The sequence below is a fragment of the Crinia signifera genome, chromosome 9 (genome assembly GCF_055691185.1).
Source record: "Crinia signifera chromosome 9, ASM5569118v1, whole genome shotgun sequence".
Lineage (NCBI taxonomy): Eukaryota > Metazoa > Chordata > Amphibia > Anura > Myobatrachidae > Crinia > Crinia signifera.
The window spans coordinates 97,028,744-97,047,050 of NC_139225.1; the positions used below are offsets into that span (position 1 = coordinate 97,028,744).

The following is an 18,307-nucleotide window of genomic DNA, read 5'->3' on the forward strand; positions in this document are numbered from 1 at the left end:
TGCAGTGTAAAAGTAAAGCAGCCAGTACTTGCCCTGCAGAGAAAAAAAATAACTCACCCAATCGAAATCTCTCTGCACATGTTACATCTGTGCCCCCCCCCCCCCCCCCTTCCCGTTTTATATCTGCCTAGAATTTGTACCTTGTGAGGTCTTTTTTATCTTTTAAATTTGCCTTTGCTTTTTTGCAAATACTGAGCGACGCTGCTTAAATTGATTATTTGACAGCGGAGTTTGAAATTCAACTATGCAAAATGTACTTTATTTATAAATATAAGTTTAAATTACTTTTTTAGTTAAGTATTTTGTTTTTACTTCAATCAATTTATGAATAAATGCCTATTTTTTTATTGAAAAATGAAGAACGCAATCCCAGTTTATAAATTTCTGCTGGGCCGGATGTTTATTTTTGGCTTGGTCTATGGGCAGTATTCAATGCTCCCGATTCACCGGGGGGGGGTTTCGGCGAATTGGGCTGTTTTCACTCGCGGTGAATGTTTTTCACTGAAAATCTGATTCACCCTATTCAATGTTCACTGTTTGCCGAAAGTGAGCAGTGAATGCCGGCCAGTTCTCAGTTTCATGCTCGCTGCAATTCGCTGGTGTATTTCAATGGGGTTTTCACTGGGATTCTCTGAGAGTGTATTCAGTGCTAGGATGGAGAACTGCTTTCAGCATGATTTTCGCCATGATTCACTATTTTGCATTAGACCTCTTTTTAAGGTGAACTGGAAAATTATATTTTAAAATAAAGGTTGGGGTTTTTTTGGGGTGTAAAAAAATCAGTTATTTTGTTTTGTGCTCTTGCAGCACATGAATATATTTTAAAAATGTTTTTTACACATTCGCCAGCAGGGGGTGGGGAAGCCGCTCATTAGATATTCACTTCACACTGGTTCCGTGCTCTCTTCCAAGTGTCTTCTAAGACATTGTGACATTGTGTCTTGGTACTTGTTAATTATTTTGTTTAAACATCCTCATGCATTTACCAGCATTATACTCGTGGGTTACTTTTGTTTAACATCTTCATGCATAGTAGCATTCATTAATGCTGCTTGTGTGTATGTTATTTCCTATACCCCCATGCAGGGTGGTTTTCCGTATTTTGTACGCAGGGTAGTGGGGTCATTGGTTCTCTGCTTTTACCTCCTGTCTAGGCCTCTAGGGCCCGTTTGGTCATTCTTTGAATTATCGATGGGAACAATTGTGCCACTGTTTGTTTGTTTGCTCTGGAGGTGTTGGGCACTTTGTCTCCCTGCAAGGCCTTGTGGCACCGGAGTTGGGGTGGACCTAATTCACCCCTTCAAACGTGGCTATTATAGAGGAAATCTTAGTTCTACAGGTACCCATAATCTCTGGAGGGATAAACAGTCAGGGTTGGGATTGTGGCTGTCTGCACCTCTATGCTCCTGGTTCTTGTCAGATACTTTTGTCTGCCCTATGTTCCATGTTCAGTTTAATTTGTCATTTGTTTAGCCTTACCATCCAGCAACTGCTCCAGATACCTTATCAACTACAGTTCCCTGTTCTATCCCTATAGAACAAGAATTAATCCTAACAATGTAATTCACAAATATCTGCATATTAGTAGACTCTAGCTCACGGGTGTCAAACACAAGGCCCGCGGGGCAAATCCGGCCCGCCAGACCTCGTCATGTGGCCCGCGCAGCCGCCGCCACCCACCCCCGCCTGGCGCCGATTACATTACTGCGGGAAGCCATCACAGTGTGAGTGTCACATCCCATTCAGTGACACTCACATGACGACTCGAGACTGAGAGACATACCTAACAACGTGAGGAAGCCGGGTGACACAGTCACTCCGCTGCGGCGCTCGCTGGGTGAGCTGCCTCCTGCCTGTGGTGCCGCGCTGCGCAGCAGTGGCATCAGTTGGTTCAGTATATTTACTGTAAGTTCGGCAGTGGGGTGGACACAGTTGTGTTGTCTCTTGTTGTACAGACCAGTCTGTCCAGTCCAGAGTCCGTGGCCGGGCAGGCAGAGAGCCAGGCCAGCAGCACACAGCCGCAGCCTGAGCCCACAAATCTGCAGTGTGGCTGCTTGTGTCCAGGGTCATTATCATTATCTGTCCCACTGTCACCACCAGTCCAGAACTCTAGCGAGAGTCCTGCGAACCCAGAGGCCCAGGTCACTTGCTGGGCGATCTGACATCACATCACTGTGCCCTGTCCCAGGCACCCAGCCAATCTCCCTGCTAGTTATTACTTACATTATTACAAAAAAACAGTAATAATTGAATGCAGTGACAATAATTTATGATAATAAAGAGTGGACACATAGTCCTACAGATACAACCGGCCCTTTGAGGGTGACCAAACTGCTGATGCGGCCCCCGATGAATTTGAGTTTGACACCCCTGCTCTAGATAGATCATTGTCATTCATCATAGCATTCAGTATGTATGCATAATCATTTGTCCATGACACTGGAGAGTTCAAGGGAAATGGTTCTGCAATATCGTTCACTGAATATATCATCTAGTGTGTATAGGCCTTTACCTATATCTTCTATATTACCAGTGATGAATATGTATACTGTATACGGATGCAGAGATGTAACATAGGGATAGTGGTGTTGGCATGCAATTTCTGTGTTTTATCTACTTCGCTGGATCCTGGCAATAAAGTAGAAAGATCCTCATTAGATATAGTGGTTGAAGTACTACTGGTTTAATCTGTCTGCTATAATAGACAAAGTGTAATTTAAGTTTATTTTGTGGCATAGTGCAAGTTTACATTTCCAATTTATCAGCTTAGTTTATAACTTGCCTATTTTTATTGTTCTAATGTGATGTCTTTTTTAAATAAAGATGTGCATATCTTATATGATAGAGAAAAATAAACCTTAGATTTTACCTATACTTCTTTAAAATAAACATAGATATATAGGATGACACTCATGAAACCGATAAATACACACAAAGGGAAAATTTCTCTAAAATAGTAAAAATAATTAGAGGTATGTTTGGCCACCAGAGTCTCCCGGCATCAGTGTGGCTGGAACCTCACATCGTTACAGTGCTGTTGAGAAGCCCTTACATCTTCGAGCTTCTAATGCTTTAACTGTGACTTCCTGTGTCATGTGTCCAGAGTTGGCGGACGTCGATGCACAGACATCGGCAGGGACCGGGCATCATGGTCCTCTACCCCGGCTGAAGGCATGCTTTAGGGATTTGATGCTAGCTGGTTGGAAGAGTCTGGTCCATTGCCGTTCTTACAGCGATCACAGCTGGGGAATTATTCCCAGATTCATAGCATCCTGCAGTTATCTTCTTGTTTGGAATTTGTAAGGTGTGCTCCCACTGGAATATGTCTATTGTGGCATGTCTGTAGCAATGTGTGATTAAGTATTGTATGTGCTTCTGTTAGTATGTATTAGTAATTCTTAATCATTTAGTGATCCATCAAGTGAGTGTTTGCCTGTCTAGCAGTAGTCCTATACTTACTGAAAGGCAATACTAGCTAAAGCACTTCTAGAACTACTGAGTAATTCACTGCTGTGTAATTAGAAACCTGGAACAGACCATAAATTAAGTTTGTATCAGCAATCACACAGTTGTAGTATTCCTATTTTAGTGCTATAGATCAACCATGTTTTCCATAGAAAACCACATACAGTACTACTGACCTAACTTCTGAACAATGCTTTCTGTAAATGCAGAATTTAATTACAGATCCTGTAACATATAAAACTACTTTTTTGTAGTAAGAAAATCAGTTATTTAGTTGATGATCTTCTCAAACTCGCACCTCCCAACATTCATTACCAGAGGATCAAATAGAGGGATGGATTACCCACAAAGGTACTACAGGTTCCCAATGGGACCTACACTAGGGGGCCTGCCTGCACCTGCTGACTTCATGTCTACAGGGCAGATTCAATTTTAGTCTCAGTGCTTACCATCATTATCATAGCTCCCAACTGTGGCAGGACCTTTGCGTGTTGCCAAAATTTAGGGGCGTGGCCTTCAAATCGCGTCACTTGCACAAGACCATGCCGCTGCTTCCCCTCTGCCTGAATTCCCACAGCATCTATTCTTTGCTGCCCAGCGTGTGGCATCCGGGACTCCCAACTGCTCTCCCCCCCCCCCCACCACAGGACACTGCTGGCCCCGGGTGGGATGCGGGAATGTCCCCAAAATGTAGTTGTTCCACAGAGAATGTGCGACAGTTGGGATGTACGTATTATGCAAATATGCAGTGCAGTAAACCTGCACCTAACACACGTACCCATAGACTCGAGGTTAGGTGTCCATAATCTGTGACACATTTCGTCACAAGGACTTGGAGCGTGGCCTAGCCTTTGAACTGTGAGCAGAGACCAGGAGAGTGTGACCGGCTACAAATTATACATGTTCAGCACCAATTTTTTATGCTACCTAACTGCAGTGAATTGAACTGCTAATTGTGATACGTGATCTGATCATTTCTTGTTTGTCCAAATAAATGTTTTTTTTATGGATATGTGCACTATGGAGCGTTCCTTCTCATTCTTTTAGAAATATGTTGGCCTGTGGGCTGACATCTTTGAATGCCAAAGTCTCTTTAAGAGATGCACAAAATGTCTGCTAAAAATGCAAACATCTCTGTGAGACATATGCAAAATATTGGCTAAAAATGCCAGTGTCGCTCACATTTGTTATATAAATTCAAATAAAAAAATGTTGTGTCAAAAAATATTTTATTTCCTATATAAGGTAAACATTACAAGTCATTTATGATGAATAAAAATTTTGCTTGCCAATTTTCACAGCAATGTTGGCAAATTAACTTGGCACACAAGGGGTTAAGAACCTTGAGCGCACATATCTTCGGCAAGGCAAAGAAACACTGTGTGTTAAACACTATCACTGGGATTTAATGTTCCACCAAGTACTTGTAAGATTTAAGTAAATACTGCTAGTGAATGCATGATAATTTACCACATTAATAACAGCAATTGACTCTAGAAAATACACCATAGTCCTGCGAAGTGTATATAACATATGTATAATGTATAATTCAGGTGAAAGTCTGGAAGCTGATTCCTAGATGAGGAGATGGGGGCCTACTGGGAATTTCCCCTGTACTCCTATGGGCCAGTTCAACCCTGCTCACACTTTAAACAGCCCAGTTATACAACCAGTGGTGATTGTTTATACAGTGTAACAGGTACAGCTGTACTCTCGGGATGCAGTTAGAATCTATGACACCTATAGAGGGAGAATAAATTAGTGTGCCAAGCGTAGCCCCTTGTCGGGATTCTGTCGTCTGGGTTTTGACCGCTGGGATTCCGTACCAATCCTGTACTCTCCATTGTGTGTTTTATACTGCTTGCAGGAAGCTGGAACAGCTTCATGCAGGTCTCCTTGGAGCTTTGTGGGAAACAGACCTGCTCGCTAGGCTGTGAGTGTTTGGACCCCAGCAAGCAGGTAACCACCTGCCCTGCAACATCCTACCTTACAAAGGGGTTTGCAGAGCTGCGAACGGATGTGTACAGGTACACATCTGCTCACAGCTGCCTCGTAGCCCAGGACTCACTTGGCGGCTGTGAGCGAAACAGCTTTTTCCGGTCAGGCACCGAGGTTGTGCGCCCGCCCCTAGCAGGCAAAAACATGCATACATTCGGCAGCATCTCAATTCGGACGTGTGTGAACAGGTCTGAATTGGTCCCATGGTGCAGAAGTACAGCAGATTGGTGGACAGACCTCCCTAGGTCTGAAGGCCCAGCATGTATGCCAGGGTTGCCTACCTTTGCGCTGACCTCTCCAGGAGGGCACAATTCCAGGAGGCTTCCTTACCTTTCTGGGGGGGGGCCAGGAGAGGGCTCTGATTTTCAGGAACCTCCCGGCCATTCCGGGAGGGTAGGCAACAATGCACAGTGGGTACATTAGGCAGGAGCTCGCTGCTTTCTAACAAAAACAAGAATGTTGGAGATGAATCATCAGTTTGGAGCGTTGATGAAAAAGAAGTACAGAGGACCTGATTCAGCAAGGATTGCAAAAGCAAAATCTTTCTCTAATGGGCAAAACCATGTGCACTGCAGGTAGGGTAAATGTAACATGCAGAGAGAGTTTTAGTTGGTAAATTATTTTGTTTCTGTGCAGAGTAAATACTGGCTGCTTAATTTTGACACTGCAATTTAGATTCAAGTTTGAACACCCATATCTAACACTCTCTGTGCACATGTTACATTTGCGCCACCTGCAGTACAACATGGTTTTGCGTATTAGAAAGATTTAGATTTTTTGCGATCCATGCTGAATCAGCTCCAGAAATTGACAGATGACAGATCACAGACAAAACCAGGTAGACCGCTACATGATCTTGGTGTAGGTGAAAAGGGCCCCATAGCAACAGCACCCCCACACACTATACCTTTGTCTTTTGGGGTTATATAAAATGTGCCTATGCTCACTAAACTCTAAATCACAGTATTAAAACTACCCAGTGTGTGTGCTACATGCAAAAGCAGCCAACATTTTTCTAGAAGATATAAAAAAATATTGTGATGGCACCCTGTTCATCGCAACATGGTTTGTCAAGGTGTAAAGTTGCACCTTTTAAGTTGAGTTGCCCTTCATTATAAACCAGACCAACAGTGTGGGTATAAGTGCTACATGAAAGTGACCACTGCATTCAGCTATTTTTTGTTTTAGACCTGGTTCACCTGTATGACCTGCACACACAATGCAGGCAGGAAAAGCCTTGGGAACTTTGCCAACCTCCAACATATCATGTTAATGATTTTTTTTTATGTATGTCCTCCCCTTAGTCAATACAAGTGATAGAGAAGACACTGTCATTATAGGGCTTGAACACGTCACACAGGGCAGAGCAGCAGGGAACAGGTGTCAAGCACAATTGTCACTAGTGAATGGTGATTGTGAAGTGTGTAGACATGGCTTAGGGTAAAAATTGTCAAATATCACCTTAATTCCACCTAAGCAATGTCATATTGGTGTATAGCAGTGTTTCCCATCTCCAGTTCTCAGGTGTCCCAAATAGTGCATGTTTTATATGGTCTCCTTACTATCACAAGTGAAATAATTAGTTCCACAGGTGGGTCTTTAAAATGTGTCAGTAATGAATACACCTGTGCACCAGCTAGGACATCTGCATGACATGCACTGTAATGGAGTGTACCCACGGTGAGACAGGCCTAGTTTTTCGATTCGATTTAGCCTTTTTCGATTTCTCTACTGCTTTTTTATTTTTACTTTTTGACATTAGATTTATACTATTTAGTCTTGCCTGGACAGTCTACCTTTCTATTCTATTTACACTACGAGGGACCACGCATCGATATCAAATCTGCATCGAATGTTGCAAAAAACATTTGATGTCGCATCGATTTGAACTATATAGGCAAAATCACTCCTACCTCTCAAGCTCGCTGCCTAGGTGTTATCCTTGACTCAGAACTTTCCTTTGTACCCCACATTCAATCTGTCTCAAAATCATGCCACATGCATCTAAAAAACATATTTAAAATTCGCCCTTACCTTACACAAGAAACTGCAAAAACTCTAATCCATGCTCTCATCATCTCACAGATTGATTATTGCAATAGTCTCCTTATTGGCCTTCCCCAATACAGACTCTCACCACTACAGTCCATTATGAATGCAGCTGCAAGGCTAATCTTCCTAGCCAGACGTTCATCATCTGCAAAGCTACTCTGTCAGTCACTTCATTGGTTACCTGTATTCTACCGTACTCAATACAAAATTCTTTTACTTACACACAAAGCCATAAACCAAACTACACCAACATACATATCTTCTCTAATCTCAAAATATCATCCAACACGACCTCTACGCTCCTCCCAAGATCTACGTCTCTCATCCACACTCATTACTCGCTCCCATTCCCGACTGCAGGACTTTCTACGGGCTGCACCCACTCTGTGGAATGCCCTCCCAAGCACGATAAGACTCTCCTCCAGTCTCCAAGCCTATATGCGTTCCCTAAAAACTCATCTCTTCAGGCAAGCTTATTAAATTCCAGAACCAGTCATAGAACCTTGCATTCTGGTGGAATCGATGCAATAAAGAATACAGTATCTATCCTTATGTATCAATGCCTATTTCCCTATAGATTGTAAGCTTGCGAGCAGGGCCCTCCTACATTTTGACTGTCTGTAAATACCCTGTTTTGTTGTATCACTGTCCCCTTTGTAAAGCACAACGGAATATGCTGTGCTATATAAGAAACTGTTAATAAATAAATAAAATTGATGTCTCACCGCATGCAGACACTATTAGGGGTCCCCTAGGACTGAGTTTGGGAAACACTGTAATATCATATATTTTTTTTATAATATATATATATATATATACACACATACTGTATATAATGTCTGTGTGATGCCGAAACACTGCCAGCTGTTGGCAGCAAGTAAAACTACATCTACTAGCTTTCAAAGCATTCGCTTTGAGCGGGCTTACTAGTAGGGTTATAAATGCAATGTGGTGTGTGGATTATTAAAGGTGTCCCAGGTCTCTTGTTATCTGTAGTCTTCAGCAGTGTTCCCTCTAAGCTGTGCGCGTGTGCGCGCGCACACAACTCGCCGAGCCCACGCACAGACATTACAACTGAGCGCACAAAGGTTAAAATCTTGTTTTAGTGTGCCACGAGTTTAATAAGGTTGAAAATCACTGCTATAGTCTATATGTGTGGTGTGTGAAGTCTGTAAACATTCAAATTGCTTTATTAACTCAACAGAACTCGAAACCTAGGCCTGTATACGTTTTGTGACGCACAAAAATGTACATTTCCTTCCAAAATTGCACAGCCAATATCTTTTTCTGCACAAAGCCTTCGTAAAATTAGAGGGAACATTGGTCTTCAGTCCAACATGGAGAATGACTGTATTGAAAAACCGCCCACTGCTTATTATTCAAATTTTAGTCAACTTATGCGCTTTGTACCATTTAGTTAACTTTAAAAAAAATAAAAAATAACCATAAAAATAAAATAACTATTATTATTATATAATTTGAACATAAGGTTTTGCATGCTGCTTGGTACTGGGTTTATAGACAGAGACTTGCATCTGGCAAAGAGCCAGCTTTGTCTTCATAAAAGAAAAAAAAAAAAACATTATTTACTTTAAAGTCAACCTGGCTGCTTTTACTGGTCAAGGGTTTATTTGATAAGGCAGGTGGAATGGAGAATGACGCCTCCCTGGTTTATGTTGCTTGAAGTGGTGTCAGTTACCTATACAAAAGTGAAACAGGAGCCTGCACTAGCAGATCACACAGTGAGAACATAGTGTGATCACTCAACGCTCATTATTTGAAATACCTTTTGCACACCTCCATTTTAGACTTCATAGATGAAGAAATGATTGGGAAGGCTGAATCTACCTTCCACTGGCTTATAAGCATAGGTATTTTATTAAATGTCAGAGCTGGGGACACTGTGGAAGCAAATGCCTATGTGAACTTGTCCTATTTCAGCGCTCAGCTAAACTCGACGGTTACCAAGTATTGTGAGTGCGGCCTGTATGGACTTAACTCCCCTATGAGCGATGCACAAGGAGAAGTGGGCATCCCTCTGTCTCCCAACTTACAAGCTTGTGATATGAACACCCAGTTTTCCGTCTCAGAGAAACCTTGGATTGCACTGATAGAAAGGGGAAACTGTACATTTTCAGAGAAGATCCTCCTTGCTACCAGTAAAGGTGCATCAGCCGTGGTAATATTCAACTCTCCCCCCAGCACTGGAAATCAAACCATTGCAATGGTGCACTATGGTAAGTGCTAATTAACTCTTTGTAGGATGCTATTTTCTGTCTGATTTTGAGATGTCAGTAATCGTTTGTGTCTGCATTAATGATACACTAGCATAATGCCTGTTGTCTTGCTATTGTTGAGCTATCTAAAACAAATGTTTTTTTTTAGCTGTGAGAGGCTATTCTGTGACCTGGATTTGCTAAATGGCTTTGCGTGTGGCAATTGGCTTTGTAAATGCTAATTATCTCCCTGCATATCATGTGCTGACAAGTACTTATTAAAACACTTAATTCCGGAGTAGGAAGATGCTCAGTATTGACAGCTTTTAAGATAGAAATGTGACAACTTTAAAACTCATTTGTCATTTAACCCGTCCAACATCTGAAAAAGTATTTTCACTACTTTTTCCCTTTTGTTATCTTGCTCTCTATCTACAAAGACCAACTTCCGTAACTTTCTATCTACAAAGACCAAATTCCTTAAGTAATGTAAAACAAATAATATTGAAACACTTCATTCAGTTCTGCTTGGAAGTTACCTAAAAGCTTCCATTTTATATGGAAATGTTTCAGGAGCATATAAAACATGAAGATATCTGAGAGAAGTCATCACTGCTGGGACAGTGTTTTCGTTATACGCAGAACAATTCCTGTCTGTAATTCCATTCATTACATTACATCTTTTACCTCACAGAAGTTAAATAAACTGTTAAAAACTATTAAAGCTGCATAGTATTTGTACAACACCTCAAACTTTTTAAATAATATAAACTAATATATTATGTTATGGACCCATTATACGCAAGGTCACTAATTATTGTGCCTGCAGCTTTAGGAAATCAACAACCCCCCCCCATGTCTCTCACTTCTCTGCCCCTCATTCCATGGTCTTCCAGTCTCTTATCTCTATCTCCATCCATCTTTGTTGTCTCCCCACTCTCCATCTCCCGTATCTCATCTTTGTTCCCTTACCCTACCCCATCTCTGTATCCCTAAATTCCTGGCTGGCATCTCTGACCTCATCATGAGCATTGATTCCGTTCAGCTGTTCTTCTCATCTACACAAATGAGGCTTTAAAAGGTCAACATGGTTGGAAGGTTGACACAAGTATTAGATCGACAGCAAAAAGTCGACATGGGGTTTTCACTTTTAGCCGACATGTGTCGACAGGCGGTATTTCATGCCCTACCATCCACTAGGGTGTGGAGGTAGAATGGAATAATGTGTCCTAATTAGGGTGGCCAATCCCGGGATCGGCGGGATCCCGGGATTTGGCCCCAAAATGTCCGGGATTTCAATCCCGGGATTGGAGTATCCAATCCCGGGATTTCGGGATTAGACTGCGCACGTGCAGTCTAATGCCGAGCAGCTTCTGAGCACCCGCTCTGAAGCTGCCCGGCTGTTCCCGACCCCGGCGTTCGGCCTGCGCAGCGTGACCTCTGACTGTCACGCTGCGCATGCCACAGCAGCCTATCACAGGTGACTGCTTCCGGCCGCACTGACCTCCCCTCCTGCAAACTTCAACGTCCGCAGCGCTATGTGCCCCACTCCAGCCCGCCTATGTAAGGTAATCTGCGGGGCTGCAGCAGGCACCCCCCGCAGCGCTGCTCTGTCCGCCCGCCCGCCCATGTCGATAACCGCCCACCCCCCATGTCGATGCCCGCCCACCCCCCATGTCGATGCCCGCCCACCCCTTGTCGATGCCCGCCCGCCCGACCATGTCCACCACCCCCCCTGCCATGTCGATTAAACGGGTGGACAGGGCATGTTTTTCTTTTAGGGATGCCAATCCCGGGATCCCGAGAATCCCGGGATTGAGCATTTTTCAATCCCGAAATCCGGGATTGAAAAAATGCCCCGGGATTGGCATCCCTAGTCCTAATGCTTGTATTGACCTTCCAACCATGTTGACCTTAGGCATGTTGACCTATTTCATGTGTTAACCTCAGCCATGACGACCTTCAGTGGTTGACCCAATGCATGTAGACCTAATATTGGCCGACCCAATAACCCATACCCTTAAAAAGCCCAGTATTTCAAAAAAGTACACGGAGACTGCAATGGACCAAGTCACAGCAAAACCCACCTGCAGATGCGTCTCTCTTCTGCACGGATCACTAGCTCCCATTCACTATTACAGGACTGTCTTTGGGCTGCTCCCACCCTATGGAATGCCCTTCCACTCATAATAACACTCTCCACTAGCCTCCAAACTTTCAAGTGTTCCCTGAAAACTCACCTCTTCAGGCAAGCCTATCATATTTAATTACCACACGCATAACCCTCTGAGGCACTTATGTATTATATAGCTTCCCTTCTGGACCTGTAACTTGGTGGGACTGCTATGCTATTACTGGTTCCTGTCCTTGTGTTTCCCTCCTATGTCCCTATAGATTGTAAGCTTGCAGCAGGGCCCTCTTACCTCCAAGTCTGGCTGTTGTTACCCAGTTTGTTTTATCTCTGTCTACACTTGTAAAGCGCAACGAAATCAATGCACTATATAAGAAACTATAAATAAATATACAGTACAATACAAAACAAATTAAACCGCCTATGGCCTCTTTCACACGCTCCGGCTCCTGCCGGGCGGCGAAACCCTGCACGGACAAAAGCCGTGCCGTGCACAGTAGTTAATAATGGACATTATTGTTTCCATTCACACGGGACAGCCACGGCCCGGTTGCAGCCGGCTGCCACCACTGGAAGGGAAGGCTGCCGGACTGTCGCCATCCCCACCATTGTAAACTGCTGTGTGTGGCACGGCTTCTTGGCCGTGTGGGGTTTCGCCTCCCAGCAGGAGCCGGAGCATGTGAAAGGGGCCTAACATATAGTATTTCTCACACTCACAATGCTGCCACCACTAAAGGTGCCCACAGACGCATCGATCCCAGCCTGCGTTCTGTGCTTAACTAGCACACATAGCATCGCATCGTATGCCTTGTGCATGCGATGTGATGCTATGCGATGAAAAGCTAGTACAAAAAGTATGTGCAGCACATACTTTTTGTACTGTGCGATGAGGTGCCGCGGGAGCGCGCACCCCATCGCATAGCATCGCACCGCCGGGATCGGTGCATGTGGGCACCATTAGACCCTTTCTCAAAAGTGTCATCAACAGTATTCATCAGACAGTTTTGGAAACTAGCCATCAATTTTGCATTTTTCAGTGTTAACTTGTCTGTTATAATTAAACTTACCTTTCACCATAGAAATCAGAGGGATGGTTATTTTACATACAGTAAGCAACAATATGTGAGCATCTCTTTTGAGCCTTTCCGAAGAACATACAGTATACTGTATAAATCTCTGACCGGTGTGCTGTGACTACTCATTATCAATGTCATTATTGTTCTTCTAATAAGGCAATATTTAATGCACACTAGCTGCAGCAGTAGTAATACATGAATGTCAGCTTCATGTCCCAATGGACTAACTTAGTGTTCTCAATGAGCTGCTTGAATTTATTTAAATCTGTGTCTGACATTACATATACTGTACCTTAAAGCAAAATCAGGTGTGGTTTCCAAGCGTAAGTGATCACATTTCAATATGTTGCAAACCTTGGGTCCTGTCGAAACTAATAAAGAATTTGTTTTACAAGTCTGAGGCATTTAGCAGAACATATCATTTTCACAAATACCTTCCACTGGTTTTATGCTAGTGTAATGAGTAAGATTGTCGGACTGGAGCATGAAGGGGCCAGTGGGGAATTGCAGTGGTAGAAGCCCATGCTACTACTGCTTTCACATTGCAAAACCTGCTTAGACCCGGTATTTGAAAACGTTTCTTAAAACGGGTCTGAGCAAGTTACTGTAAACCCCTTTCACATTGCCAGTTGTAACCGGTATATTACCAATTCATTACTGGGTTGGTACCTATCACACTGAATCCGTTTCACCCATAGAAAACAGTGGATGTCATTTGTAATGGACTTTTATGGCTCGCATGTTTGCATCATAGCTAAAAAATAAGCCTGTTTGTTGATGATTATGTACTGGACCATTCGAAATATATTTAGTTATGTATTAGAGAATCCTTTACAGTGCCAGTGATTTGCGTGGCAATGTCTGCCTCCCCTCTTGTCTAAGCATCTCCCTCCCCTCCTCATCAGTCCATGTTGCAATAACTGTATGTTCTGTAGTGTAGAACTATGCCAGTAATGCTTCTCCACTACTTGTTAAATGCTATTTCTCTTGTTTCCGGATTATGTCATCAGGCAGGGAGACAGCCTATCACCTCCTTTTGCAGAGTAAAGTGTTCAAAATAGTAGGTCTGAGGCTCTCACACTGCACAATGGATTGGCTTTGAAACGTGTAGGATACTTCTTTTAACACTGTTTTAAATACCTGTTTTTTTAACCGGTAAAATCACTCTGGCACTTTCACACTACAGCTTGAACTGTTTTGAAACACTTAAAAAAACAGCAATATACTGTACCGTGTTATAGCTGCTGTGTGAAAGGGGTATTAGAGGCTTGGCAAACCATTAGTTAATATATTCATAATATATGTATTAAATACTGATATGATAGTGTGCTAGATTAATAACAGTTTCCTGCCCGCCTCGCTGCCTGGAGGGAGATCCCAGAACAGGTGGTCGGACGGCCAGCCGCTCCGACAACCTGGTCAGGTCCGATGCGCATGGGATCGCCCATTGGACCGGACTTCATGTCGGGGAGAGGCGATTTTGGTCCTATTTAATGGGCTGATATGGTCGCAATCGGCCAAAATCGGACCAAATCGCCTCAGTGTATGGGCACCTTTACTTTGAGAGGTGCAGGCTGCGGCATCGACAGCGCACAACAGCAAGGTATTGTAGTAGAGTGGGGAGAGAACTTCTCCAGCCCAGCGCCTCCCTGCTCAGCAGACCTTGCCCTGGTTGCAGTATCCTGTATGCTAAAACTAGAAACTTTATTGGCCAAATCCAACCTCTCCATTCCAGACATTTAATTTTTGAGATGCACACCCAGAAAAAAGTATGTGACTTTGCTGTAATGGTCATGGTGTCACTGCAATGGGTGTGGCTTTGCAGGAAAAGACTACCTTACCACAGGTTTTGGCCTGCACCCCCAGACATTGACCACTAAAGGGGGAAAAAATCCTGATTCATGCCACTTACATTATTAGTAAATTTTCCTAGTTACAGTAATGCCTCTTACACATTAGGCACCACACCGTAATGCCCCTTACACATTATGTCCAACTGAAATTTACCTTATATACATTATGCCGCACACTGTTTTACCCCTTAACCATCCCTTGCACCATATTATGCCTCACAATGTAATGCCCACTAACACTATATTATGCCCTGAAGTTTTGCCCCTGAAACCATTTTAATACTCACAGTAGTAAAGCCCATGCCCTTACAAATTATACTCATAATGCCTGCTCGTTATCAGGGGTTTCATGCTGCTGCCTCTATCTGCAGCATATTAAGTTGATTCTAAAAGCCTTGACAGGTCTGCAATCCCATCACTTCGGAGGACCACTGTTCACACCTGCCCCCTTTCCATGAACTAACAGTAAATACCCCTTCCAAAATGACCACCACCTACTCTAGCATCCTTCAAAACTGACTCCTCTGCGGCGGCAACCATTTTTGGAGGGACACTTTTAACAGTATTTCACGCGGACAGCCAGACCACATGGAATGCCATGCAGATGGGTATGGGTCATAGGGTCGACAGTTGACACCTGAAAATGCCTTTTGGTAGACATGTGCAATATGTCAACATGTGAATGTCGACTTGAAAATGTCGACATGAGGTTATCAGTTTTTGTGTCTGTCAATAAGGAATCGCAAGTTTTCCAAAAAAAACATGTTGTAACCTGCAAATTGCAGTAAAATATGCACTCTTTGATTCACCACGGGGACTCCGCTCAGCCGTGATTGGCTCTAAGTGTTTCCATGAAGATGCTCCAGCCAATTAGGGCTCACCTCAGGCCTGATTGTCTGTAAACATCATTGGCTGCAGATGCAGCTGCATCAAGTACTAAAAAGCACACCTGCACAAGTCATAAACACAATATTGGCCTCCAGGGCTGTTGAATATGAAGTTTTCTCAAACTAAGGATGTATTAAAGAAAACCTTGGTCATGTAAAATATAACAAAACCAGTTAGATGCAAGCCCAATCTATACAGTTAGCCTACCTCGGAGGAGTGGTGGTATATTGGCATCTTCTCTTTGGGGTGCAACGTCATAGTACAAAGTTGGGATCTTAGCCTTCTACCAGTATGGAGGAGCAACAGTCAGGAGTGTAAAAAATAAATAATCTGCTGCCTTTCAATCAGAATTCAGCACATAATGATAGGATACAGTGGTAAAAAAAATTGAATAGTGTTATATCACCCACTTAGTGTATTAATTATTACTCACTAGTCTAAATTATTGTTTCACTGTAAATCATTTATAATATATAGAATGCTTATGCTTTATAGATGTTGCCCTCTGTAACTAAGGTTCAGTTTCAGCATCAAACAGCCAGAAATGCTCTTCTTGGGAAGACAGGATTGCGTTACGGTAGTACAGTATATTTGCAGTTGCATCTTAGCTGCAAGACACAAAAACAAGGAATGGTGAAGATATTAGGGATCTGTCAATGCTTCCAGCAGCTGAGGCTCACTTGCCTTATGTGCAGCACTTGTGATCTTCAGATCCAGTATGCATAGGACCATGCATCAGATCGAAACAGAGGTTAGGCAGATATAATTTGTGCACGTTTCACCTGTTTTCTTGTCCGGATCCATCGGAATTGGGTGAAAACGGCCCTAAATATATAAGTGTGGCCAGCTGTAGATTATATGCAAGATTTGCCATTACAATACAGCATAGTGTGCCAATATTGCTCTAATATGTACCTGGCCTATTTATTTTGTGCTTGGTTTTACCTGAAAAGCTTGTGGATATCTAGCTGTCTTACATCAACACAATTAACATCATCATCATCATCTTGGTTGAGTTTTGCCAACCTGATTATCATCTCCATTTTCCTCCTCCAGGCTCTGCCACCTCACTGTTCGGTTGTCAAAGGCTCAGATGTGAAAACAGAGAATTAAGTTAATGCTGTTTATATATTTGGACACTGGCACAATTCTCATATTTTGGGCTCTGTACGCTACCACAATAAAGTTGAAATTAAACAAAGAAGATGCAGAACAAAAGTGCAGACTTTCAGATTTGATTAATCAAACAAAAGTATTGTGCAAAAACATTTACTGCTTACTAGTTAGATAGACTCGCAAAATAATGACCTAATCACCGCGCGAGTCAGAAATAAGGAACCGTACGTTCGCTGGAGCTGCATGTCAGACCTGGCTGCTGCTTGCTGGAGAAGAAGACAGACTTTGGGGGGGATTCATTAGTGATTGGACGGGGATGAATTTGGCGCCGTTCCATGGGGGGGGGGGGGGGGTTGTGCATGCATGTATTTGCACATTTGCAGACCCCCTGTGCGAACACCTTCGGCTAGTGTCACATCCGCCAAAGCGTTCGTATGGGTAGGGGGGGGGGGGGGGGTTTGACAGGCCCAGAGCAGGAGAACACCCATCATTTTTTGGGTGTCCCATGAAAAATGCTTGGGCGTTCCCCTGATGTCACATGTCAGTTCAGTCTGACTTTTATTTTCGATGGACGGTGACCAATGAATGGTTTCTCTCCCCTTCAACTGCATGCGAAGGGTTGTGTTCCTGTACTTCCCCTATGCTGCTACCGAGGGTATTCGTGGGGGGGGGGGGGGGCTTAATTTTCTAGCTAAGCAGTGAATGACCGCTGCTTAGCGAGCAGTACTGAAGAAGGCCCTCTTTCCAAAAGGCAGAGATTGCTTGCCTCATTGCAGGGACATGTTCAACAGAGTGTGACTGTGCTGTGTGAGGGAGGAGTCTTGCAGCTGCTCTCTCTCTCTCTCTCTCTCTCTCTCTCTCTCTCTCTCTCTCACACTAGGCAATGTGTGGCTAGTCTATAACAACAGTAGCATTATGATTATGTTAAAATAAATGTATAATGTTTTATTTACAGAATTTTTTAAATATGTTTCTAACATATACAGATGTACTGTTTTCTGTGATGCGGGCTGTGACTATTGGCAGCTGGTGATTTCTTGGTTTGGAATTAATGGAGTTATCACCAGCTGTGAATAGTTACAGTCACACTCACATTGCTACATCTGTATGGGTTAGAAACATATATATTTAAAAGAAGAAGAAAATCACATGGCATTACAAAGCATGTATTCCTTAAATCCAAGGTTACAAATATTCAACAGTCATTTTATTTAAGATCTCTTGTAAAATGAATACCTCTAATTATTACCACCAGGTGTTTTGTATAGGGCACACATATTCCTCGATGCCTGAAAGAGAATATTTGGCCAGTACATCAGTCCCTGCACCCGTGGGGCTAATTCAGCATGGATCGTTAATCTGTGAACTCGCGATATCGGACTACTGCAATGCGTACCGTACACAGTGTGCATGCGCCGACCCAAACAACCAACAAATTTTGTATGGATCGTAATCCACTTGCGGTTTCACTGACAGGACAATAGCATTTGGTGGTGGAAACCTAACCCTCTA

The 18,307-nt window shown here is 43.1% G+C and overlaps 1 protein-coding gene across 1 annotated transcript in view; it reads left to right on the top strand.

Moving 5' to 3' along the window:
* The first annotated feature begins 9,151 nt into the window (after positions 1-9,151).
* The window catches only part of RNF128 (ring finger protein 128), a 169,030-nt gene continuing 159,874 nt past the window's right edge, over positions 9,152-18,307 (top strand). Inside the window, exon 1 of the mRNA XM_083159429.1 lies at positions 9,152-9,752. Coding sequence (XP_083015555.1) covers positions 9,341-9,752 — 412 coding nt within the window. The 5' untranslated portion in view covers positions 9,152-9,340. The remainder of the gene's footprint in view (positions 9,753-18,307) is intronic.